This window comes from Alternaria conjuncta (assembly GCF_024043145.1).
Source record: "Alternaria conjuncta strain BMP 0040 chromosome Unknown scaffold_12, whole genome shotgun sequence".
Lineage (NCBI taxonomy): Eukaryota > Fungi > Ascomycota > Dothideomycetes > Pleosporales > Pleosporaceae > Alternaria > Alternaria conjuncta.
The window spans coordinates 378,839-404,942 of record NW_026250101.1 but is presented as its reverse complement, the minus strand read 5'-3'; the positions used below and the strand labels follow the sequence as shown (position 1 = coordinate 404,942).

At 54.0% G+C, this 26,104-nt stretch overlaps 7 protein-coding genes across 7 annotated transcripts; 1 reads left to right on the top strand and 6 right to left on the bottom strand.

Annotated features, from left to right (window-relative positions):
* Window positions 1-1,098: 1,098 nt before the first annotated feature.
* Window positions 1,099-3,015, bottom strand: J4E85_008079 (uncharacterized protein; the record flags this gene model as incomplete). Its single annotated transcript, XM_051472308.1, has 3 exons — window positions 1,099-1,263; window positions 1,319-2,856; window positions 2,979-3,015. 3 exons carry the CDS (start codon window positions 3,013-3,015, stop codon window positions 1,099-1,101), a joined length of 1,740 nt encoding a protein of 579 aa, XP_051323773.1.
* A 4,990-nt stretch (window positions 3,016-8,005) lies between these two features.
* J4E85_008078 (uncharacterized protein) lies at window positions 8,006-10,792 on the bottom strand (the record flags this gene model as incomplete). The annotated part of the gene is made up of 1 exon (XM_051472307.1): window positions 8,006-10,792. One exon carries the CDS (start codon window positions 10,790-10,792, stop codon window positions 8,006-8,008), a length of 2,787 nt encoding a protein of 928 aa, XP_051323772.1.
* Window positions 10,793-11,532: 740 nt separating this feature from the next.
* On the bottom strand, window positions 11,533-12,210 carry J4E85_008077 (uncharacterized protein; the record flags this gene model as incomplete). The annotated part of the gene is made up of 2 exons (XM_051472306.1): window positions 11,533-11,937; window positions 12,004-12,210. 2 exons carry the CDS (start codon window positions 12,208-12,210, stop codon window positions 11,533-11,535), a joined length of 612 nt encoding a protein of 203 aa, XP_051323771.1.
* Window positions 12,211-14,614: 2,404 nt separating this feature from the next.
* CEF3 (translation elongation factor EF-3) lies at window positions 14,615-18,087 on the top strand (the record flags this gene model as incomplete). Its single annotated transcript, XM_051472305.1, has 5 exons — window positions 14,615-14,799; window positions 14,856-17,727; window positions 17,784-17,795; window positions 17,910-17,933; window positions 17,986-18,087. 5 exons carry the CDS (start codon window positions 14,615-14,617, stop codon window positions 18,085-18,087), a joined length of 3,195 nt encoding a protein of 1,064 aa, XP_051323770.1.
* A 3,454-nt stretch (window positions 18,088-21,541) lies between these two features.
* On the bottom strand, window positions 21,542-22,561 carry J4E85_008075 (uncharacterized protein; the record flags this gene model as incomplete). Its single annotated transcript, XM_051472304.1, has 1 exon — window positions 21,542-22,561. The coding sequence occupies one exon, from the start codon at window positions 22,559-22,561 to the stop codon at window positions 21,542-21,544; it is 1,020 nt and encodes a 339-aa protein (XP_051323769.1).
* A 595-nt stretch (window positions 22,562-23,156) lies between these two features.
* On the bottom strand, window positions 23,157-24,120 carry J4E85_008074 (uncharacterized protein; the record flags this gene model as incomplete). The annotated part of the gene is made up of 2 exons (XM_051472303.1): window positions 23,157-24,012; window positions 24,068-24,120. 2 exons carry the CDS (start codon window positions 24,118-24,120, stop codon window positions 23,157-23,159), a joined length of 909 nt encoding a protein of 302 aa, XP_051323768.1.
* A 479-nt stretch (window positions 24,121-24,599) lies between these two features.
* On the bottom strand, window positions 24,600-25,823 carry J4E85_008073 (uncharacterized protein; the record flags this gene model as incomplete). The annotated part of the gene is made up of 3 exons (XM_051472302.1): window positions 24,600-25,443; window positions 25,499-25,696; window positions 25,750-25,823. The coding sequence occupies 3 exons, from the start codon at window positions 25,821-25,823 to the stop codon at window positions 24,600-24,602; spliced, it is 1,116 nt and encodes a 371-aa protein (XP_051323767.1).
* Window positions 25,824-26,104: the final 281 nt, after the last annotated feature.

The following is a 26,104-nucleotide window of genomic DNA, read 5'->3' as shown; positions in this document are numbered from 1 at the left end:
AAATGTTTGGAAGGATCGCATGCGTGTAGGCGAGAATTAGTGTGTTACAGATACATTGCGCTACATACGGTGTAGTTGGATGGGTAAAGAAATGGGGAATCTCTGGAGTTTGAAGAAAACGAAAGAAATGACTAGGCGAACACCAAGCCTTGGGTATATGGGAGAAATGAAAAAGCCTTGTTGCGCATTCCCTTGAGATGTGGATCGAGATACATGGGGGACGTAGTGCGGACGGGCTCGAAACTGTGGTTGGCGCGGATGTTGCCTTGAAAAGCGATCGACGTCGAGCTCCGTGGAAGAACACTCCGAGAGGCGAAGATGGGAAAGATTATTGGGTAGAAAGAGTGGAATGAACGCCAATGTAATGCAAAGCTGACCATCCTGTATCGACAGGGTTCGCGATCGGGTTGTATGCGTAAGATGGCTTGTACCGTTAATGATGATCCTCTATGTGTAGTCGATGATGAAACCGAAAGTGTGGTAAACGCCGCCTCCCCGGGGTATGATGCGTCCAGTGTCCAAATGCCGAAACCGCCGTATTCGACGCCAAACCAGATACCGGATATTATTAGAGAACTGCGAACGTCTGAAGGTGTGCGGGATGCGCGAGGCGAATCTAGCGATGAGTGGTGTGGAGAGCGATTGGTGCAACACCCCATCGGGTTAGGCCCGCATGGATCATGCGGACATTGGTTGATCACCCGATGCAGATCAGAGCCCGCAACGCGTAGTCGTATCGGTAACCCTTGGAGTTTTGTCTCCCAATCTTGCCTCTGCTACACCCTCGTTGTATCTTCACCGTATTGATGGTAGCCATGAGTTGATGACATTTGGCTGAAGTCTGGCAAGCCGTTCTGCCGTGGCATTTGCAGCGCATGCGCGATTGGCGGCATTTCCGTTGCAGCCGAAGTATTGGGATATCCATAGTCCCAGGACCCTCGTCCTCCATGAGAAAGAGGCGACGGGTATTGTGATATCTGGTGAGTGGTAGTGCCCCACAGAGTCATGCCCTGGCCTGAAGGTGTCCTTTGGGCAACCGGCATGCCTTGTCCTGCTGATCCTTCGAAGCCTGCTGCCACATTTTGATGGGGCGATAGACTAGACGAGGTCAAGCCGGATGTATAGGCCGTTGAAGCAGTCGAAGTAGGCAGGGTTTGAGGTGATGTGTGTCGATGAGCGTTCAGTGTTGCCTGCAGGGCAGTGCTTGGAGCGTACGAAGTCGTCGCAGTGGAGAGATGCCCAACGCCAGCTGTCGAGGCATAACTAGCAGACTGGTCTTGTTAGCTTCGCTCTCAGTAACTAGTTGCGGAGAACGTACGTATTTGCTGATGATCTTCTTTAAAGCATGCGACAGTATCTTCCAGGGGAACACCTTGACGTCCTTCTCAATATTACGAGGCTTGGGATTAGGGAAACCCATGATAACTTTGAAGAATGGTTCGCTATCCGCCCTCGCCTTGGAGACTGTGAGGGGGCGAAAGCCTTCGAGGTTGCGACGGATGCGGTTCTTCTCCTCGACGGTAAAGCGAACGTTTACGAGTTGTTCCAGTAGGAAAATGGTGTCTACGCTTGTGATGAAGCACTCATTCTTCTCTTTCCACCAGATACAGCTGACGCAGATGCCACGCCCCTGTCGAGCTTCCAGTGTTGTGGGCGCAAAAGTAGTCGTTATCTTGCTGCCATGCTGCGATCTTTGGAACTCGACAAGTCGTCTCTTCGCGTCCAACTCCTCTGTCGACCAGTTGTCGCCCATCTTATCAAGATCGCCGTCGATCTCCAATATCGCCTTGCTCGGACCCATCGCATACGGATTGAAAGGCTGAGTCGAACCAGTACTACCGTCTCCTTGCGAAAGATGTGTTGCACGGACCAGAACTGGTGTTGAAAGTGCGGGTGGTGAGGGCAGAACGGTCGCGGTGTTGCTTCGAGTGGTATGAGTGAGGGGGGTGTAGGAGGCATAAGAATGCGGCATCGGCGACATCTGGGGCAGTTTGTAGTCGCTGTGGCTCATGCCAATACCTGACGGTACTGCGTAAAGAGCTCTCTGGGACAGTTGCGAGCCGTAGTTTGTCTGCTTAGACATATCATACCCAGCGCTCTGTGCGTACGTGTTGTCCAACGCAGACTGGGTCGGTAGCGGCGATAGTTGAGCGGCAGAGTAGGCTCCCGACGAAGCGCGTGGCTTCGCAAATGCTCGCTTTGCGACATTGCCATCGGAGTAGCCTCGACTGTTTCCGAACTCTGGAGAGTATTTTCGTTTCCTGGAGAAATTGGGTGAGGATTGGTATGCTAGGTTTGGCGACATGTCGGTGTATGTGAATCTTCCAGCGTCCGTTTCCGATCGTAAGTTGCCCATCTTGTCTTCTATCTGCATCTTCAACATCATGGTTGGATCGAAGGTGTTGGTCAGTGGGAAAGGGGGCACTTCAACGTTCAGTACGTAGTTGGTCCATGCATCGTCGTCGTAGTCCACTTTCTGCAGTGCAGCGACGCACTTCTTGCTACCGAACATGAGTATGAAAGTATGCTGGTTTGCATCAAGATCGTAATTCGTCCGGAGGTGCAGCGTTACCGTTGATCCAGCAGTGCCTTGTGCGGGTGTAATTTGTTCGGTGATTTCCGTTTCAGTATCTGCAAGAGAGGCGGGATGACGAGCTCCTGCATCGATAAATGATGGATTGGGATGATGGCCTGCTGCACCGCGTGACTCGTATACCAAGCTAGGGATGTAGGGCATCTCTGCGCTCGTGGGCTCATGGCTTAGTAGCGCGGGCGCATCCGTGTACTGCGAGGCGAATGCGGGCTGCGCAATGCTCGGATAGCTTGCAACCTGATTTGATCTGGTGGCTTCGGCATCTGGAATGTATGTGGTCAGTCAAACGTGCTAATCGTTCTCACGTGGGCCAGTGCCGGGTTCAGCCGACCCAACCATGGCAGGTGCGCTTCCACACTCGTCAGATGAGCCACAATCCACTTACCATACACATACTCATGGTTCTTGCTGTATCCCGACATGGATAGTAGTTCTGCAGCTCTCGCAGCCTGGACAGCCTGAGGCCCACCACCAAGGACCGAACTGCGCAACACTGGGGATAGGCCCTGACACTGATCGAGGACGCCGCCTGGTGGAAGCTAGCTAATCCCTAGAGGAATGTTAGCAGGCAGCCTAATATTCATGTGGGGGTCAACGCGCAGGCAGCCATGGAGGGGTCCTGAAGCAGGTGTCCTGACACGCCTCGAGGACCCGTCACGTAGGAGGAATAACGCACCTGATGGTTCGACAAGATAAAACGGCCCAGCTCGACAGGGATGGAAATCTCCAGGGACTGTTGGTAGTGTTGCCTTCTCGTCTCGGTGGAAGTGAGACGATGACGGAATGTCACAGGACTCGTGGGGTGAGAGTCTGCGTCCTTCCCAGTGGTAAAGAGACAGTGTACCCTTGTTGCAGGCAGATTTTGCGACAAGTAGACTCAACAAAGTACCACAAATGCGATGGGAGATAGATCCGGAGACAATTTTCGGAGGTCTTGGGACTAGCGAAGCCGACAGAAGTGGCCTGCTTAGAGACAAACGATCGGGCTGTTCAGGAGTTCGATTCATACGGGCCCCAGGGCGACTTTGAGTCTCGGTATCAAACGCGGTGAGTCCAGCTCTTCGCCGACTGCAGCTCAGACAATTGCAGCTTCTTACTGACGAAACAGGGAACGGGTCGTCTTGCTTTCGCAAATCGTCACTGATTCAGAGCAACGACCAGGTGCTGAAATGAGTGTGAGCGACTTGGTACGGGATGTCGCATTGATCGACCCGCATTTTGACGTGACTGACAGCTTGACTTACATATAGGACAAAGGAGTAGTGACATTAACCAAGGACTGGCCAGTATGCGTGAGGCTCGGCAGCCTTGCCGTGCGGACGGTATATGGAGCTGCGGGACGACGGAGCTATGACTGCGGAGGTAGGCAACAGTTAATGCCAGGTAGAGCTGATGTACGGATCGAGCGACGAACGGACCCAGGGCAGCGGAAGAGAGACGGGATTGGTCGAGCGTTTACGGCGGAGCATAGACACAACTGCAAGGAAGAGCGAGTGAGCACAGGGTATTCTTGGGGGCTGGGATGACTCTTGGTGATTACCGATCCCGTCCGCCTGGTAGCCTAGCGGGCCTGTCGATGGTGAAGCACGCCCTCAAAAGGCTAGTATTATGGCCGTTGAGCACCACGTCGTGCAAAGCCTGACGGGCCCTTTGTTCGCATTGATGGATAAAAACGATGAAGGCTAGCAGGCGGCTGGGTCCTGTGCGCTGAGGCTCTGGCGGGTGGCCTCGGATGGCGCAGCAGTGCAAAGTGGCAGTAAGCTGGGCTCCACTATGGGTGCTGATTATCTCTGTCCAGTGACGGCTGCCCACAGTGGGTCAATCAGAAATGCTTCAACACACAACTCTAGATTGAAGACGATTGATGCTGGAGGGCACTTGTCTTGGCCAGTACCTGAGATGTGGAGTGGGGCCCTAAGACCTCTGCAATGGTAGGAAGCGCGGATGCAGAGAAGCAGGGCCAGAGCTCCCAGACACTGTTCGTGAGGCGTCGGATGTGAATCAAATTGTGATTGCGATGGACTGTAAATACGGAGAGCAATGGCGAGCAGTTGGGGTGGGTATGAGAGGGATCAATGGGGTGCTGAGTATGGCGAGGTTGACGCATATGCCGGGCGTAGCAAGAGCATGGTGGGTGCCCAATGCGGCGGTGACCTTGACGATGATATACATGCGGCCCAGCAATCCAGTGAGCATCAGCAGCATGTCTACGGCCTCTAGGATGGACGACTGTCAGGGCGGCCATGAGCCTCTGGGGCCCGGGACATGGGCTCCAGTGCTCAGTGGACGACGAGTAGCCGCGATGACGGCAGATGGCTGCTCATGGCGGCCAATGCGCGGCAATGCTCAGCATGGCCCCATGTGAGGGTGGTGGTGATGGCATAGTGGCAGGAAGGGAGGGCATGTGTTGGAGTGTGGTGAGCAATGAGCTCCGTTGCCAGCGGTCAAGCGAAGATGCATCTATTCCTGGTGTGGCTTGCAGAACCTTAATTCGCCCGACCCCTGTCCATCCTGCGCATCGCCAGAAAAGCCACACCAAACAGCCTCAGGCAAGCCAGGCACCGCAAAGCTGCCTACGCCTCGCTTCGCGACTCTGCTGGCTCGACGGCGATGCGCCGGCGAAGGGATGTTGCTGTCCCACGCAGGCGCGTTGGGGTAGTCAACGGCATTGCCAGCGCCTTCTTCGTTAGCCATCGCTCCTGCCTCGGCCAGAGCGTCGTAGCTGCCTCGCTTTGTTTGCATCCCGCCGCATCGGGAAAAAAGCGACGACACCCGCCCGTCGCTCCTCCCGCGAGATGAGGCTGACTTGACCGCCACGGAGCCCCTCACTTTGGCAGAACTTTCATCACGATCTATTCTCGCCTCAGGGCCATCGTTACGCTCTTGATCACTACGCGACTCAGGGCTGCGAATACCGTCACTACCGACGCGTCTGCCGACACCAACGCGACTGCCGAACGCGTTCAACGGACGCGATTCCCATCTCCATCCGGCGTTCACGCAATGCCATTCCAGCGAACCATGGCCAGTGTGGCCTTGTATTATTCTTAGAAAGCTGATGCCGTATCCTCAACGCGCTTGTCCCGAACGGCTGCCTGCCGGGTCTCTCGTGGCTGTGTGTCAGCCGCCAGAAGCGGAGCATTAGCATCAGCGCTTCCGTGATAATATCACCCATCGAGCCGTTATGCCGTCTCCATCATGGCCATCCGTTCGCCTTCTTTACCATAGCTCGTCAGGAGCGCAATGCGACATTCGGGTGTCTTCTGCAGGGGACCGCATTCCTCCCACCGCACCTTGGCAGACATCGGGACCCTGCTTCGTGCTGCCATTGCCTCCAAAGTACCGACATTCCTCTGACTTTGGGCTGCACTGATCATCTTACGATAGCCCCACTTACTGCCAATCTACACATCTATCAATCACGGCGACTCCACGGCTTCCAGCGCCCTTTTCTCCCTACCACCACGCCGATGTCAGCTATGCAGAGCTACTAGTAAGACGCCCGCTAATATGCCTGGATTAGGTGTGGCTCCGTAGTAGCCAAGTCTGCAAATCACTCTCTTTACCATCGTGTCTGTTCACAGTCGTGGTTACCGGAAATGGATCAGCATGCACGCTGCAACGCGACGCGTTTGCCGTCACCGTGGCTTGGAGGCAATTTATCTGGTGTGACCGGCCTACAACGCCGTTCGATACGCCATTGTATTACCATACTTGCGCATGAGCGACTTGAAATTGCTGTTCTAGCCATTATAAGAGTTGGAAAACGTACCATGGCTTGAACACTCTCTTGCGACTAGGATGTTATCCTCCACGAGGATGCTTGCCACGGTGCTGGGTATTTGCCTCTGTCATCTGAAACGCGCTTACGGGTGATGGTCGTACAATATCAGAGGCATGCAGTCAGCCGCCCCAGTGTAGTGGACCCAATACAGAGACTGCCTGGGTATCCCAACGCTTGGTGAAATCCCAGGACGCCGTCCACCACTCAATCCCGCACGAATTGCCAACGATCTCGAGATGAACTGCTTAACAACACACCGTCGTCGATCGCAACGAAGGCAAACATGTGTAACCTTGCAACGGGTCTTGTACGCGAGCAGATCTCGGGCTATTGACCACTGGTCTGGTTGCACGAACTGAGCACAAGACTCTCGGACGTCGCACTCACTACACCATAAAAGAGATGACCCGCTTTAGCTAATCCCCATGGTGGCTACTCCGAAAGCGTTCGGGTGGGTCTCTTGCGCAAACACATCATGGATTCCATTTTGTCAGCAACGCACCTGCTACATTGCTGCTACTTGCCACGCATCTAACTGCCACACATTTTAGTAACCTTGAGAATTGGTCAACAACCTATGGATCTTACATTACCCTTCACGAGATAAGGAGCATCCAGCCAACACCTCGGTACCGAGCCGAAATAGAGTTTATGCAGGTATCCAAGATGAGCAGGGCCACTCTGACCACGATACATCTCCTTCACAATCACAGGCTCGGCCAGCAGCCGAAGTTCCGCGGCGGAATCGATTCGCAAAGTACACCCTTATGAACCCGGTTGTCGGGTCTGTTCTCACTTTCTCATCACACCAAACCTTCTCAGTCGCCACAGCAAGGGGCGAGACAACCCGGATACCAGGTCTGGCCGCCGGAAGAGCGGGTGTGGGGAAAGAGTTCAGCTCTGATCATGCACCTAGACGGGTAGCTTGCATCGCACGAACTAAGAGGGTAGTCGCTCTTGGGCAGCAGTCTTTGCTGACACGGTAGGGACTACCGACAGCGCAGAGTGTGGTACAAACCACGGCGCGCTACTTACCCAGGAACTCCATCCGAGCTTGCCGCTGAGGGAGCAGATGCACTTTTGAGGCATCTCCGTTGCGAGACATTCCTTTCTGCTCTAACGATTGGTGTGCAACGTCTTCAACGGTTATGTCTTGCGTCCTCATTCACCCCCTGAGTGTCTCAGCCATCTGATAGGTGCATTAACAATTCGTGGCTCGAGGGGCAGTAATCGTCTAGCTGTGACACATTGTTGCGGAAGCGCCAAATGCTGATACATGGAGGGTCGGCATTATCGATGTCGTCAACGATTCATTCCTGTCCCCAAACCCTTTGGTTCTCGATGATGAGTCTAAATACCTAATAGCCCATGAACGAAGACGACATCATAAACGTCACGACAAGTCGAGTTGAAGCAGCTCCTGGTAAGGTTCAGATGCGACTACCGCGTCACAACACCATGGCGTCAATAAAGGCCCTACCCGGACACACTTGGTCTTCCCTTCAGCAACAGTAGCATAGCACCACACGCGTAGACAATCTCAATAGAAAACCAAGCTTTTATACTTTCCTAGTCGAAAACTCTCATCTGCAATAAATCCCCACAGCACCAGATACCCACCAACCCACTTACTCCCTCCCCTTCAACTCCTCCAACCTCTCCACCAATCTCTCCCACCCAGCACTATCCTCCCAGTTCTCCTTGCCCTTCCCCATAACACTCCTAACCGCACTCCTACTCTTAAACTTCCAATCCTTCGCCACCACTTGCCCATCCCCGGCGCCCAACCCCTCCGTCCGTTCCCTCGGCCCCAACGTCTCATACGCATCCACAAGATCGATCGTCATATCCACAACCGCATTCCACTCCGCCTCAGACCCCGACTCCCATTTCGGCTGGCTAGTCACGGCCCGCCACGCTTTCTCGTGGCATTCCAGTGCAGAGCTGGGGCGCTGTGTGTGCGTGTACAATGTTGCGAGGATGAGCCAGAGTTTGGGGGACACGGTGATGAGGGGCTTGATATGTTTTTCCATGAGGTCGTTTACCAGGCGTGGGAGACCGGGGCGCGTGATGTCGAAGCCGTCTTCGGCGGAGACTACATGTTTGACCAGCATGTCGATGACTTCAGCGTCGACGCACTTTTCGCCTTCGGTCGAGCCGCGGAGCTCGCAGATGCGGCGTTGGGCTGTTACGACGTCGGCCCAGGAGGGTGGGTTTGTGGATGCGCTCACGGCGAGAACGTTGTTCCAGATGCGGAAGTTGTCGTGCTTGATTGTTGCGGCGCGTTTGAATGCTTTCAGGGCGTCGGTGCGGGGGTGGTTTGTTACGCGTGTTTCTTGGAGTTCGCCGTCGGCGTTTTCTTGGATCCTGGGCTTGAGGTGCAGGAGGGAGGCTGCGAGGTTGCTCCATGCTTCGGCGTCTTGGTCGTCGAGTTGCACGCAGCGGGAGAAGGCTTCGACGGCGTTTTTGAATTGGAGGAGCTCGAGGTACGCGCATCCGAGTGCGAACCAGGCGGGGTGGTAGAGCGCGTTGATCTTTAGGGATAGTGCGTAGGCTTCTGCGGCCTTTTCGTAATTGCGTGCGGAGATGTAGCGTTGACCAAGGGAGCGTTGAGCACGCGCGTATCGTTGGCCGGAGACGTTCCAGGCTTTCTCATACATGGAGAGATCGTTGTCAATGTCACCGAGGATGCAGTAGTAGCGCGGTGCTTCGGCTGGTGGTGGATCCCGCTCAGTACCATCCCACTTCTCTTCGTCCAAGTCAACGTTCTCGTCATCGCCATTGGTGGCATGGAAAAGCTGTCGTCGGATCATCTTGCGCGCTCGCTCCTCTTTCTCGGTGGCAGCATAGCACAGCGCTGCTTCAGCCCACATCTCTAGTCTCTCGTAGATCTCGAGCGCGGATCGTAGACCGCCGAGGGCAACCCATCGCGCAGCGAGCTCAGACTCAAGCTCCCAGCGAGATGGGGAGCAGAGCGGGAAGACGTAACGGAGGCGTTCCTCAACGGATGCCGACTCGCTCTCCTTCGCTTGTGGGAGGAACGAAGTGATCTTCTCGCCAGTTTCGGCGTCGGTAGTAGCATCACCCGAGGTCTCTGCGATGACTTGATCAACCAGCGCTTGAAGCTGGAGGAGACCACGCTCCATCGTGCGCGACTTGTATCCTTCGATACGACTCCTCACAAGAAGAGCCTGAGTATAGACTTGCCAGTTCGAACTACCACCCTCTAGTACTCTTGTAGCATATGGTTCGGTTTGCTCTCTTGTGAGACCATCTGCTGGGTTGGTGTTCTTGATGCTCTCAGCGAGCGAAAGCATGATGACGGAGTCTAAGGGGTCAAGTAATGGCTGGTTTGATGGGTCCATGGACGTAAGTGATTCCGGTAGACTGGACTCATCCTTGATCTCCATGGATGCAGTGTTGTTGGTGAAAGAGATCGACTCCAGCAAGGTATCATCATTAAGATCTAAAGCCTTTGGCTTTGAGCTTTCATCAGATGTGCCGTTGGATTCCGATCCCGCACTGCGGGCGAGTACGATCAGTTGACTGGTATCCTTCTGTTGGAACTTCGTCCTCTTGCCCATCAGTCCTGTCAATGCAAATTCGAATTTCCTTTCTGAGGTTGCCTGGTCAAGGTCCGCCTTGGCTTTCTTATCTAGACCATGGTGCGTATGGATCGCTGCTCGCTCCAGAAGGAAGGTCGTATGCAAGTCTTTGATCTTCCCCTGCTTTCCCGAGTTCTGAATCAAGTCCTCTACTACCTTTAAGTCATCGTAGATAGCATCCTGAAGACTTGGCGCAGGCTCGCTGAGCAGCCTTTGATGGACAAAGTTCACTCTAAGACGCGCCCATGCCGAAACCGGAATGTTCTTTTGGATCGGGGGACTGATGAGGATCGTGTGCGCAAGGCACAGCAGCTCGATGTTTGGTGTGAGCTTGTATGCCGCAACACCATCTGCACCCAGAGATGCAATAAGATCCGCGCGCGTTTTGCTGAGAAGTTTCGCATCATCTGCGACGTCTTTTGACAACAGCGTCTCAGCAGACTTGAAGGGTAGTGGTGGTCCAGTGACATTCGACTGCAGGAATGCATGAAATGCCGCGATGGCGATCAGGAAGTAAACATGCTGCCGATATGCTGACGTTTCCTTTATTGGGGTAGACTCCTCCTCGTTCCCTTTCGACAGGAGCAGTCCTAGGCGATGGAAGATGTAGTCGCTCCAGAGCGTGAAATCGTTTCTTTTGACCTCCTTTGTGGCTTCATTGTCCTGATATCCCAGCAATATTTGCGCTTCTGGTAGTTGGAGTACGTCTAGGAAATCTCCCGATTTTGTCGATGTGATGGTCGTTTCGAGCACTGCCGCGAGTTCATCTGGTAATGAACTGCGGAAGAAGTCCAGGAAGACATCCGCCATGTTTATGCTGATTGGAGTAACTTTTGAAGTGGAACCGTGTCGTGCAAGTTATCGTCGAAGTTGTTACAGGAAGTTATAAACTTATTCCCACTAATTTTGCATCTTGATAGCGTGGTTGCGGGGCTGCTTTTGGAATTTGCGGCGATGAGTAAGAGTGGAGAAAACCTTGGAAAGGGCTGTCTGGTGGCACGCCTAACCACTTTGGGACAACGGGGTCTGGTCCACATCTGCATGCAAGGCATAGCAGCCGTTCAGGTCCGTAGCAGGCATGCGCACAGTTGGCTGTTGACTTCAACTTCATGCGTGAGTAAAATCCGGCTCGGGCGCATTTACATCATTAAGTGCCTGGGCATTTTCGCATATGAGCACGTGTTTAGCTTTACAAATAAATCTTATTCAAGAGAACTATGACTACGACCGTGCCATCACAGTGTGCGCCCTGCATTTACCGAGCCAGAAACACCCCCTATGCGCAACATCTCTAGTCTGAGTCGCTGCTAGAACTGGAACTACTCTTGCCGCCCCTGCTACGGCTCCTACTGTGGCTCTTGTGGCTATGACCGTGGTGCGAGGATCCGTGATGCGATCCATGATGCGAAGACCCGTGGTGTGAACCGTGGTGCGAGCCGTGGTGCGAGCCATGGTCAGAGCTGCCGTGCTTCTTGTGTTTCTTGTGCTTCTTCTCCTTCCTAGAGTCATGTTAGATAATGCCCGCCATAGCGCTGCAGTGTGTATTTGGCTTACTTGTCAGGAATGAGGTTGGCGCCAACCGCCCCCAAAAGCGCTCCTCCAAGCGTGCCTAGCGCGCCGCCTCCGAGCTTGTTACCCACGAACGCGCCGCCTGCACCTCCCATCAGAGCTGAACCCAGGCCACGGTCGCCTTCGCCAGGGCCGCCGGGTGCGCCGGGTTGCCCATATGCCGGCGCACCATAGCCTTGCTGCGGGTCATGATGACCCTGTTGTGGATGCGCGCCATACTGCTGGTTCGGGTCGTGGTAGCCTTGCTGCTGATGGCCCTGAGGGGGGTAGGGAGACGTGCTACGGTTCGGGTCGTAACTCTGTTGGTACTGGCCCTGGGGCGGGGCACCATAGCCGTGCTGGGGAGGCTGTCCGTAGGGGTCATGCGACGGCGGGGGGTAGGAGCTCTACAGTGATGTGAGTAGCTAAAGCCTGGTGGATAGGATGCGCCGAGGTTGCGCAACAATACTGACCTGTCCTTGTGGGTAGGGGCTGTGATGTCCCTGACCGTACTGGTCGTGCGGCTGCTGTCCGTACGCCTGAGGTTGAGGAGGATAGCCCTGGTTATGCTCTCCGTAGCCATGCTGCGGCTGTTGGGGCTGCTGGTATGCGCCGCCGTGGCTGTAGCCGTAGCCTTGATCGTGGCCTTGGCCCTGACCGTAGTAATCCTGACCTGACATGTTGTTCTTGAATGTAATGTGTATTGATGTCTAAGGAGAAAAGATGTACGAAGGCCCTAGGTAGAGATGTGGAATGCGGTTGCGCCTACGGTGGGGGAGGGGCAGGTTGGCAGATGGTCAGGCCAGTGCGATTGCGGCATCACACGCACGCTTTAAGTGTGACTTGCCCTCGTATGGAGCTGACTGCGCGCGCCACACGTCTGCGAAGGCTGATCATACCCAACGGGTTAGACATGGGTCGCATTGCGGCTGAGCTGTGAGCGATTTGGTCGTGGATGTGGAGTCGGACATGACCGGAAATTTGGTGAAGCGCCAGCACTGACCACTCTGCCATCCTGGAGTTCGTCTGTGTAGCTGACGTTACCTAGGTACATTGACCGCAACAAACGCTACTTAGTCCACTGCGATGCCTTATATAATACTTGCCTGATATTGCTATATGACTGCAGACGCATGTACATTGCTGAGTTATCCTTGTGTTTTTCTTTCCTATATCGCTCCGGTCACAACTTCGGCGCCATTTTAATGATCATGCAAAAGGTCTGCTGCCTGGGAACATCGATACGGGTGTCGTCAACAACGTCATCTGAAGAAGCTTCTCCAGTTCCTTGGAAATGACTGTATATGTGCGCTGTGGCTGTTCTTGACTCTGCCTGTAGCAGCTATTGGCCACGCCATACTGAGGCTAATCCGATCAGATTTCGCAGTTCGCTACTATCGTATACAAGGGAATAGCTAAACATGTTTACGGACTACACGAGAGTAAAACACGCAGTCCGGATAATCTAGGGCTAATGTAGGCTCTAGAGCGTTTACTTTTTCCCTTGTCTGAGGTGCTACTTTTGTCTGCATCGGATCCGAAGACGCTCTGCATGCTTTTTTGGTGAGTGACGTGAATTGACTTATACGCGACTGCCTCGGGACAGACGACAGGGTGTATGCTCGCACAACGTAGATAAGTATGATCGTACAAGGTGCCGTTGCAGATAACAATGCCATTCACCATATAGAGTTACTAGACCGCGTTTTGTTGCCCTGCTCTGCATCAACATTTCACCATAATAACAATGCCATGTATGCGCAGACTTGAAGTTTGACGGATTGGTACAAGCGTACTGTAAGGAACTCTGACACGTTGAAATCCGGGGTATCGATAAGAAGTGGGGGGTTGCGGAGCGCAATATGGTTGAGCGATGGTTCGCATACGGCTAACAATTCGACATCGTCAGGGTCCAACTCTTTTGTAATTGTGTTCTGCATCCGTCACGGGCCGTCGTAAGGGTCATGTCAGTAATCCTATGAACAGGGAACATACACGGCGACACCAGGGCGGTCAGATTCGGTATGTCATGCGCTATACTGACAGGTAGTCTCGGAAGATTTTACCGTCTCTAATACTTCTGGCATAGTACGGCGTGGTGCCGGTGATGGCTCGGCGGTGGTCTACAGGGTGGCGAGGGTACCAGAAACGCTTGCTGTCTCGACTTCGGCAGAATCGGGGAGGTAGTAGTCTGGAGCCTCCGCTTGTGGCCGTAGCGCGACGACTTGGCAAGGCTGTACGAATAGTGGCCGGCAAGGCTACCCCATCAGTAAGAGAACGCCCGTAGACTGAGCTAGAAGTCGTATGCCGTGGTGTTTTCAAAGGCCGCGGTGGAAGAATTGGCAGAATATGTGTCGTAAATGCCGTGGCTTGGAATGTGTGCTCTATTGTAAGGATGCTGACATGGCGGTCGGGCTGGATTAGTGCAGTCCCTGATCTTCAGCGCGCATTTCCCGCGGCTCCCAACCGTTGGCTGCATGTCGTTGGCTACGGTGTCTTGTTGAAGAAGGCGGTCAGCGCGCCTTACCCAAACTCGCCACACATAGATGGCCTTTTGCAACGTGGGCTGCAACATGGCTCCGGCGGCGGCAAAGCTGCTGCCCCTCTGTTGTGAAGAAGCAGAAGTAGACACTTGCGGGGAGTACTAGATAACTGGGGAAAATGCGGCGAGAAGGAAAATTCTGGCGATGAATGGGATGCGAATTAGATCATAGGCAAATAATTGCAACGCCTGGGCGGCGAAGCTGGTGTCGGGTCCCTCAGCGCGATAAGATCTGGCCCGTGCGAGAAAATCTCAAAGCGAGCCAAAATCCCACCAAAGAGCAAGGTCAAATTTAAAGAGCCCGTCGAGCCTTCACAGCCGCTTCTCTCCATTCACACTCCCTTTCCCTTCTTTCTGTCGTTGTGCCCGGTAGCATAGAAAGGTTGCGAGTCAGATTCCTCGCGTTGATACCCCCCCGATAGATTCACTCTATCTTTTCGCGCCAAAAGTTTTTTAGGCCCCGCCAAAGTCCATATATAAGGACCACCCCACCTACCTCTTCCGCCCTCTCTACACCTCCCCCCTCTACCTACACCGACAACATGGCGCCTGCTGCTTCGCATGATGCCAAGGACATCAAGTCCGAGAACTCCAAGTCGCTCAAGGCGCTTGAGGAGATGATGCAGAAGTTGACCGTGTCCAAGGCCCAGGACGAGATCAACGCCTCTGCTCAGGCCATCGCCACCTTCATCAACGGCGACATTGAGGAGGCTGACGCTCCCACCAAGTATGTTTGCACTCTGCCCCTCCCCCGCCACAGCGCAGTCTCTAACAAACACGCAGGGCTGTCCAGGTGCTTAAGAAGCAACTCGCCAGCAAGAAGGATGCCGTCGCCCGTGAGCGCGCGCTCGATGCCATCCGTGCTATCGCCCAGCACTCGCACGTCTCCGCCTCGGTCGAGCCCTACCTCGTCTCCCTCCTGCCGGACGTGCTGGCCGCGGTCGGTGACAAGATGAGCGGCGTCAAGGTCGCTGCTCAGACCGCCGCCGAGTCCATCGTCATGGCCGCCAACCCCAACGCCGTCAAGGCCATCATCCCCCACATCATCAACTCGCTCGAGAACGCACAAAAGTGGCCTGAGAAGATGACCGACCTGAAGTGCATTGAGGCCCTTACCAAGAGCGCCCCCGCACAGATGGCTTTCCGTGTCCCCGACCTGATTCCCGTCATCTCGGGAGCCATGTGGGACACCAAGCCTGAGGTCAAGAAGGCTGCCTACGGCACCATGGAGACTCTCTGCTCCTTGATCTCCAACAAGGATATCGAGCGCTTCATTCCCGAGCTCATCAAGTGTATCGCTAAGCCTGAGAACGTCCCCGAGACCGTTCACTTGCTCGGTGCCACCACTTTCGTCACTGATGTCCACGAGCCCACCCTCGCCATCATGGTTCCCCTGCTTGAGCGTGGTCTCGTAGAGCGCGAGACTGCCATCAAGCGTAAGTCTGCCGTCATTATCGACAATATGTGCAAGCTTGTCGAGGACCCCCAGATTGTCGCTGCTTTCTTGCCCCGTCTCATGCCCGCGCTTGAGAAGAACCACGACAACTTGGCTGACCCCGAGGCCCGTGAGAAGACCCGCCAGGGTCTTGACACCCTCATCCGTGTCGGTCACGTCGAGAACGGCAAGATCCCTGAGATCGAGAAGTCTGGTGACATCTCCACCATTGCCAACCACCTCAAGGCCGCTATCCCCTCCAGCATCAAGATCGATGACCGCTTCACCCCTGTCGTCAACTACGTTGGTGCCATTGGTGGTCAGCTGATCGACGAGAAGGACTACGAGCCTCTCAACTGGCAGGCTAACGCCGGTCCTTTCGTTGCCGTCCTTGTCGGTGACGAGAAGGCCAAGGAGGTCACTGAGGAGACCCGCAAGCGATCTCTCCCCGGTGCCGCCGCTGAGCGCGCCGTCGAGCCCGATGAGGAGGAGGGCGAGGATCTCTGCAACTGCACATTCAACTTGGCCTACGGTGCTAAGATTCTGCTCAACCAGACTCATCTCCGTCTCAAGCGTGGTCAGCGTTACGGTCTCCTCGGACCCAACGGTTCCGGAAAGACCACCCTCATGCGCGCTATCAACAACGAGCAGGTCGAGGGTTTCCCCAAGCAGAACGAGGTCAAGACCGTCTACGTCGAGCATGACTTGGACTCTGCTGACACTGAGATGACCGTTCTTGAGTGGACCATGGGTAAGCTCAAGTCCGTCGGTGTTGAGACCCCTGAGTCAGAGGTCAAGACTACCCTCAACGAGTTCGGTTTCACCGACGCCATGTACAACGGTACCATCGGTGCTCTTTCTGGTGGATGGAAGATGAAGCTCGCGCTCGCCCGTGCTGTCTTCGAGAAGCCCGACATTCTGTTGCTCGACGAGCCCACCAACCACTTGGACGTCAAGAACGTCAAGTGGCTTGAGGACTACCTCACCAGCTCCCCTTGCACATCCATTGTCATCTCCCACGACAGCAAGTTCTTGAACAACGTCATCCAGCACGTCATCCACTACGAGCGCTTCAAGCTTAAGCGCTACCGTGGTAACCTTGACGACTTCGTCAAGCGTGTGCCCTCTGCCAAGTCCTACCACGAGCTCGCTGCCTCCGACATGGAGTTCAAGTTCCCCGAGCCCGGTTTCCTTGAGGGTGTCAAGACCAAGGCCAAGGCCATTCTCCGTGCCACCAACATGAGCTTCCAGTACGAGGGTACCTCCAAGCCCCAGATTGAGGACATTACCTTCCAATGTTCGCTCGGATCCCGTATTGCCGTCATTGGTCCCAACGGTGCCGGAAAGTCCACCCTTGTCAACGTCCTGACTGGTGAGCTTGTCCCCACCAAGGGTGAGATCTACCACCACGAGAACATCCGTATTGCCTACATCAAGCAGCACGCTTTCGCCCATATCGACCACCACCTCGACAAGACTCCTTCCGAGTACATTCAATGGCGTTTCCAGACTGGTGAGGACCGTGAGACCATGGACCGTGCCAACAAGATCGTCACCGAGGAGGACGAGAAGGCCATGGACAAGATCTACAAGATCGAGGGTACCGAGCGTCGCGTCATCGGCATCAACTCTCGCAGGAAGTTCAAGAACTCCTACGAGTACGAGTGTTCGTTCGCTCTCGGAGAGAACGTCGGCATGAAGAACGAGCGCTGGACACCCATGATGTCTGCTGACAACGCCTGGATTCCTCGTTCCGAGATCATGGCTTCCCACGCCAAGATGGTCGCCGAGGTTGACCAGAAGGAGGCTCTTGCCAGCGGTCAGTTCCGTCCCCTTGTCCGCAAGGAGATTGAGGCCCACTGCGCCAACTTCGGTCTCGACGCTGAGCTTGTCTCTCACTCCCGTATGCGTGGTCTTTCCGGAGGTCAGCGTGTCAAGGTCGTTCTGTCTGCCTGCTCATGGCAGCGTCCTCACTTGATCGTTCTCGACGAGCCCACTAACTACCTGGACCGTGACTCTCTTGGTGCTCTTTCCAAGGCCATCAAGACCTTCGAGGGAGGTGTTATCATCATTACTCACTCCGCCGAGTTCACTGCCAACCTCACTGAGGAAGTCTGGGCTGTCATGGACGGTCGCATGACTCCTTCCGGTCACAACTGGGTGCAAGGTCAGGGTGCCGGACCCCGTCTTGCCAAGGACGATGGTGAAGAAGAGGAGAAGGTATGTCATCACTCCACCTACTATTTTGGTTGATCTTTGCTAACTTAATGCGCCAGTTTGATGCAATGGTCCGTGATTTCCCCGTTCCTGCTTCCTGTTGTCGACCAGATTCGACCCGCCCACCCCCCTGGCGGCCCCCTTGTACCCTACCCTCTCAAGACATGTGCTAACTATGACAATAGGGTAACAAGATCGCATCACAAAAGGTTAGCACGACGAAGAAACGCGCAAAAAAACGTATACTGACTTCCCCCGCAGAAGAAAGCCAAGCTCACCTCCTCCGAGATGCGCAAGAAGAAGAAGGACCGCATGGCCCGCCGCAAGCGTGGCGAGGAGGTCTTCTCCGACGAGGACGAGTAAACGTATCGCCGCCCTTTTCGAAAAGTTTCCTTCCTTCGGTTTTGGTTTACGGCAGGAGAGTTCATGGGTTGCATGACAGGCTGAATCGATATCAGTCTATGAGTAATGTGTTCATGGTCGGCGTCACGGTACAAAACTTGCATGGTTGCTCTTCATCTGATTCCATCTCGTACAAGATAGAGAATAGATTCCCCCATCACTTCATATTTTTCGCTTTTCTTGCTTAGTGACTTCGCATGTGGCTATGAAAATGACCATCATCTGTCCAGCTCCGAACGAGTTAGAGATGCCTCATCCTCACATCCAGATATCGACGATGTCTTCCACAGCAGCTTCACATACGCGCCACGCAGCTACGTCATCTATTATTCGGTAGTAGTAGCTCTGACATGCCTGCGGCCGTGGCGGCGACCCATAGTTAGTCACTTTCATCAAGGCATGCTTTCTACCAGCTATGTTACAGGTGAATGGCCGACTACAAGCTAATTATCAAACCAAGTGTCACCCCTTCAAAGACACGATATGCTAACATAATGTCCAAGCTGAATACAATGCTAATCGAGAGCAATAGTACCTAGGTAGTCAATGTTTAGGTTGAAGAATACGAACGCAACTTTGACGTTGCAGAGTAAGTGTTTACTCATATGTATACGCCTGGCATATTACCGAACTTTTACTATCATCGATGTCGTTTGACGCTACCGCTATCGGTTAAGGAATCTAAGAAAGACGGTGTTTCGGCATACATGCTCGCGTTAAGCTTCGAATAGCTTATTATCTGGGTGCGAATACCTCCTGGGCATATCATTTGAAAGCTGATCACTTTCACCGCAATCCAACGCTGTCCAACGCTAGCGCTATCTTTGTAAGCCTAGCATTACAAATGATCAATCTAACTCTCTTACAATGCCTTCCTCGGACGCAACGAAGGGGTGTGGGCGGACGTTGAGATATGCCAAGAGCTTCTGGGTTTCACGTCCGAATCCGATCAGTCTTGTCACAAATTCCTTTGATCGGTGAGATGTTTCATGAAGTCGGTAAAAGGCTACTTGGAGGGCGATGTGGCCATCACCAGTCTTGAGGAATACGTTGGTTGTTGTGATGTCGACAGTTGTGGACCTTACATGCGGATACCTCCTGGGTACATGGCTCATCACGGCATCATGACGGTTACTGGGCATGTGGTTGCCATCATACACTGCTTGACTTTTCGCTTTGAAAGAGAAGTATGTAGTCGACAACCAGGTGATTGAATTATAGGAGGAGGGTGTATATGAACGACATGTTGGATTAAATTTGGACTAAATACCTGAAAATGCGTTCAGCTCGTACTATTCAATACACCATCCCACAATAGATACATCAAGCCACACTCCTCACACCGGGCATTCCACAGCGTACCAGGTATAGAACCCATTGCTCTGAGGAGTAAAAGCCTGCTCAAATGTCGGAGCAGTGAAGCCCAACGCTAACGTGCAAACCCTAGTTGCGGGGTTGAAAGCATAGACACGACAGGTACGGCCTGCGAGATTATAGTTCTGACACCTTATCTTGCAAGTGGCCTGTGTCTGCCCGGCAATGTTGGTGTAGACAACGCCCGGTCTTGGACTACCGGTAACGCCACAGGTAGGTTGTGGCTCCGGCGTTGGGGTGGGTGTGGGTGTAGGAGTGGGAGTAGGCGTAGGCGTAGGCGTGGGGGTCGAAGTCTCGGTCGAGGTGCTGGTCTCGGTACTGGTCTCGGTTGAGGTCGATGTACTGGACGAAGTCGAGGTAGAGCTGACAATAGCATCTGTGCTAGTCGAAGATGAGGTAGTCGTCGTTTCAACAATCGAAGAGGGCGACGGGGTCGAAGTCGTTGACGAACTGCTCGGTTGCACGGTGTTGGAAACAACGTAGACAGCTTTGATGTTCAGCAAAAGTTAGGCAACTCAGCTCGGTTCACTTACCATCAACACCGTCATTCGAAGAACCACCGTTCTTTGTGCTCTTGAGATAGCAAGTACCAGCACCCTTGCCACCAACGAACGAAGCGGCCACGCACTGTGCATCGCCTGCGCAAGCTTGCGTGCAAGCTTGGAGATTTGCTGCGTACTGGTTGGCGAAATCACCTCCATAGAAGTCAACTCCACACGTAAGTGCCAGAGTGCGTGAGCCATCAGTGTACGAGCAGCCATTGTTTTCTGGGCAGGTGAAACTGGTAGGACACTGTGTGGGGGCATCCGGCGCTGGAGTAGGCGTTGTTGTAGCATCTCTTGAGATCACAGCTACTCCGATCACGTTGGCACTAATGACTGAGTTAATTGGAAGTCAATTACAAAGTAGGGATAGCATACTTGGGCTGAGCCGCATTCAGCGTGCTTTTGAGGTAGCAGTTACCATCCACGTAGCTTGCAGCATTGCATCCTGTGGTCGTAGAGCATACCCGAATGCAGCTTGCCAGGGATGATGTCTAAGAAACGATGAGCGTTGAGTTCGAGACAGCGTACTGTGGAGTCATGCTTACCTGTGCTAACTGCAAATCGCCACCATAGTAGTCAGTCGCGCAGCTGACTTGAAGAGTGGCTCCATTTAAGGTGAGCGAGCATTGGTCGTCCTGGGGACAGGTGGGTGATGACGGGCAAGTCGACGAGGCGGCTCGCAATGCAAGCGCAATGGCGCGAAGGGCAGGTGCCATTCTGAAGTGTAGTTATCGCGAGGATGAAAAGCGAGTCTGGTTGACCAGAAAAGCAGCGCATCTGGCAGCTTTATACACGCTCACTGTTACTTCTCGCGGTCTGGACGCGAGCGAAAACTGTCCAGCGAGGACGCAATGCGCCCATCAACAACGATGGAGTACGCCTCCGACTCGATGGGGCCTGGCCTTGGTCCGGCCTGGTCAACGAGATGGATTTTGAATGCACCCACCAAAAATCTGTGAAGGACCTCAGCTTCGAATATTCAGCCTCAAAATACCAATTGGGTCTATGGCTTGATACTCTTCTCAAAAAAGCACCGGTGATGCGCCGCATCGTGTGTATGCGGCTAGCGCTAAGAGCGGGAGGTAGAATCTGGGGTTAGTCCAGGGGATCGGCTGCAGCCCAGACCGAGGTCGAGGCTAGAGATGTAGACCACGGACACAAAGACGAACCTAGATAGAGTGCTGAAGTTTCTAGCTTAATGAATCTGTATTTGCGGGATGCGGAGTCGCCGATGAAGCTTCGTTGTTCTCCGGCTTGCGCAGGAGTCGAGCATTACGAAGGAACTCGTTTTGATCTTGACGCCCATGCCCCACGCCAGATTTAGGTGTTGATACAAACGAACTTCTTCATAAACTCGCGTGCCATGTACTAGGACGATGCAGGTGAAGATCGTTTGATCAGATCAAAGATGACGCGACGCGTAAGAAAGAAACGGATAACGCTGAAGTCTCCAAACTGGGTATCGAACCACCAATCCTCACCCCTTCACCTCCCCATCAAAATATAGCAACAGCATTAGGCAAACTCCCCACACCCCCCGGCACATCCACCGGTTTACTAACCACCAAAAACTCCCACCGTCCCCTCTCCTTGCACATCCCCGCCAACCCCTCCAGATCCCAAAGCTCGCCAATCGGCATCCCCCACATACTCAACATACACGCATGCAAGCTCTCCTCGAAGCTTTCCGGCGGCCAAACCTCGAAATTCGCATTATCGGTCGCAGCAGCCGCGAAGTAGTTGTCGTACAGAAAGTCTTTCATGGCATCGTCGGCGGCGAGACCGGCGTAGAAGTGCTGGTCGTGGGGGAGGGTGCTGCGGGAGGATTTCTCGGAGGGGGAGAGGGAAGTGTAGGTTGAGAGCCAACCCGTTCGTACGAGCAGGATGTCGCCGGTTTGGAAGGATGTGCCTTGGGATTGAGCACATGCAAGGAGATCGTCTGCTGTGATAGCGTGTTTGGTAAAAGTGTCGTATTCCTTCCCCGTTTTATGGGACCAGGAGTACACGTCGAGGAGGACGCCCCGGCCAATGATTCCCTTTTTGGCCCACGCGTCGATACCGAGTTTACGTGAGCGCTCAGGTGCTGCGTCGCCATCTTCGCCGTCGTCGTCTACATCCGCCATGATTTCATCTGAGAGAACGCCGTTGTAGTGGCACTCGTATTTTGGATGTGCAAAGTGGCGGAAACCGTCCCATTGCGAACTGCTTTGCGTGTTGAATGCTACTTCGTCGTCGAAAGCGCCTGGGGCAATGGTTTTGATGCGGTGTTTGAGGCCTTTTCGTCCGAAGAAGGCTGGGCTGGGGACGTTCAAGGGGAGGTCTAGTGAGACTGATTCTCCTGTTTTGACATTTTCTTGTGTCGCTTTTACTGTTCGCTCGGGGGTGAGGAGATTCAGGCGACCGAGTTCATCGTGGCCGCCCCAGAACCAGGCGTTGTCTTTTGGGGTGCCGGCGATGTGTGGTAAGGCTGAGCGTTTGGGAAAAGTGGATGCGTCGCCGTTGGGATTTAGCCTCATTATGGATGGACGATTGGTAGCGGAATAAGTTCTTGGGACGGTGATCGTGTGGTAGGGATTGCTTCAGATGGACATAGTCGTTTTTGAGATGGCGGTCAATGTATTACGAGTGACGTCAAGTAATCGTCGTGCATGCATGTTCGCGTGTCCCCGCGCCCCACCCAACTCTTTAACTATATTCAGCTTTTGATAAAAGCTCGAAGGAAATGGTGTAGAGACCGCGAGGAAGTGAAGACGATTAAAGTGTATACACCTCGATTGGATATCCGACGTGCATTCCGTCCCGCCAACTACCAGACCAGCCGAATGCGCATCAGTCGTTTCGCGCACGCTCATTCCGTAGACGACTTCTTGTGTCGCGTGCTATCGAAACAGTGTATTTGCTTCGTCTTCTCTGTCAGCGCCGCTTGGGCCGGTCTTGCCGGTGAACGACCCGTATATGCATAGCTGGTTTCATGACCTATCGCCTGCAGAAGCCAGGAAGCCAGACTTTAGCCATGGTCGGCTTTGATGGTCACCCAACTCTTCCACGCGGCACTCTCATCTCCAGTACCGTCTCTCCTCACGTCTCCCACTACCACATTTCCACCCTGCCCTACGTCGCCTTACAAATCTTCTTATGCCCCTTCCAATCCACCTTCTGACACTCCTGCGAACAATACCTCGCCTTTTTACACTTGCCACAAGCCGAGAAGACCTTGCCATCCTTCGGGCTCCTCCCGCAGTTAGTGCAATCCCCCTCTTTCCTCGGTCCCCTTCCTTTCTTGAGAACCGCAGCCATAGCCGGCACCTTCATGTTCATCATCTCGACCAACGTCTTGATACTCATACCATCCGTGTCCTTGCTGTCGACATCACCGCCATGCTCCACGTACCACTTGAGCATCTGCACGTTCTTGCTCGTGTCGCCGTGGATGTCGGCTTGGGCGATCTCTGAACCTGGGGTAGCACCGAAGCGGTTCTTCGTGTTGACGGAACCGCCAGCGTCGAAGAGGATCTGCGCGAATTCGGGTTGCACGTAGGGTTTTGTGGATATGGCCCAGAAGAGGGCGGTGCTGCCCACGACGTCCTTGCCATCGACTGGCACTTTGAGATCATTGGCTAGATACTTCACGACGCCCAGTAATTCTTGCTTCTTGTTTGGCATCATGTGCAGCGCTGGCAAGAGTACATTGTAGATGGGTGTTTTCGTGGGGCCCCATCGTTTGGCGAAGAGATCCTTCCTGAGCGTCTCGCGAGCTTCCTCGGTGCCCCCGAGCTGTTTGATCATCATCTCCACGTAGTTTTGTAGTGCGTCGAATTCTTGATTGAAGATAGCGAGGAGGGTCTGGCCGACTGGGTCCTTGAGGTCACGACTGGGCACCGTGGGGTTGTTGTGGCTCCAGCCGCGAAGTTCCATGCCGTCCATGCCAGCGAGCTGGTCATCGGAATTGATCATGTCTTCCACCGTACTTGACACTGCACATTAGCAACTCATTGGAGCTTCAAAGGTGTTGCGCTAAATACCGGCTTGACCGCCCTTGCATGTTCTGCAACATTTGCATGAACTGAGCCGACATGTTGTATGTTGTTCAATTGGTAGACTGGAGTAAAGTTCGTGTGGGTGCAGTCGTGTGAGAGTGATGTTGAATGGCAGGATGTTGGGACGGAGGGGTGACGGCGTGGCCCTTTCGCGCTTGGAGCTATCGATAGCACACGCGACTTCACGTGTTTCATCAACAACGCGCAGTGGCGGCGGGTCTAACAGCTGAAGCATTTGGAGCGTCTTGTCTGCACCCGGGTCACTACTTCTCAAAGGCGATCAAGTTAGGGCACCAATTTTGACATAGGTATATATTGGGTAACGATGAAGCGTAGCAGCTCCAATGAAACAGACATTCCGATAGACGCCGGTCTCGAACTCCGCATCCAGATGCAAAGTGTGTCCAGCTCGCCAGGGTGGAAGGTATCGTATATCCAAACGCCAATGAACATACAGGTATCACCAGATTCACGTCCTCAGACCCAGTCACATTCCATGTTCTATCCCAACAAGTATCTACTTCTTCAATGCGGCGTCGTAAAGGCTGACAAGTATGCCAACCAGCGAGCCAATTTGCAACCCGTAGTATCCTCCCGGGACGTTGTTTCCTACGCGCGCAACCGCGTACTCGGAGAAGGGACCCCATGCGCTTGGCGCGAATGCCATGTTAACAGTTTCCCGGTAGGCATTGTACGACAGGACTGCCCGCGCAATGTTGAAAATGAGCGGATCAGCAGGATATTGGCGCTCGGAAGACTTGCGCGAGGTGTTTGAGCGAAGGGTCAAGTTGAAGAAGTAGGAGAACATCAGCGGTAGCACCCAGCTCGTAAGCGACCAGAGGGTAGCTGGTGCCCACCACTCGGCAGAGAGCAGCGCCCAGAAGTTTGGCCCTCGAACGTCCTGGCTGCTCGTGTATGAGCCCAAGGCGGCGGGTGTAGCGAATAAAGGTGTTGTGTCGAGAGTGTTGTACTGTAGTCCTACAGCTTCGACAAGCAGAATGATAGTTTGGATGGTAGCGACCGAGCTTGCGTTTTCTCGAACGAACTCCTTCAGCTCATCGATCCTGGTCCTGTCCCACAGCTCGACAGCCTTTGTCTGTACTACTTGGAAAGACTGGTCGGCGACCTCAGCGAGTTGGGCAGGCGATGCGGGAATGTCCACTTGATTGTACAGCTCGGAAACGCGACGAGAGACGGCCTTGGGTTCGGCTTGAGCAACCACCTCGGAAACGCGACGGGACACGGCCTTAGGTTCGGCTTCAGCGACCATCTCGGAAACACGTCGAGAGACGGATCTCGGCTTGGGTGTACGCGCGACAACACTGCGGATTTCTGGTGTGATGATGGGGGTGGACTCGGGACTGCGCGTTTGTTAGCCTCAGCGCGTCGCGCGTCGCGTACCCAAGTTTGACATACGAAGGGTCTTTGTTAAGAGTTCGGCGGCGCGTCGTCTTCGTGATGAAGGGTTCTGGCGAAGACTTTTCGCGCTTTACTGGCGACCCATTGCGCCCATAGTAGTCGCTAAACTCGGGGAGTTTGGCAAAGGTGCTCTCATTGGAGTTGAGATGGCTCTCAAGCAGGTCCACGAGATCATCTTTCAAGAGGCCATCTGCACTGCAAACGACTTGTTAGTATCGCATACACGCGCAGGATCGATTCCAGCCTACTCGGGAAGTCTAGCCTTCTGCGCAAGGTCGATCAAGTCAGCTTTGCGCTTCCTCTGAAGCCAAGAGTGGGACATGGTGAGTGGTATAGATCAGGTCGCGTAAAGCTTGCGATCAAAATGAGTCAAGAATGCAAGCCGAAAAAGCGTCGTGGGCGAAAAAGGTGGGGGCGGTGTGGTGTTGATCGGATGCAGAGAGACTCTGGATGTAAACACGATGGCTGGGGCTCACGTGGGTCATCTGGGCGCTAACTGTTGCAGGGCTTAGCCTACAGAATACATTGATCTACAGCAACACCACGCTGTCTCTGAGCAAGATGTGTTGTCTGCAGTCGTTTTGGTGGCATTCGCGTAGGTAT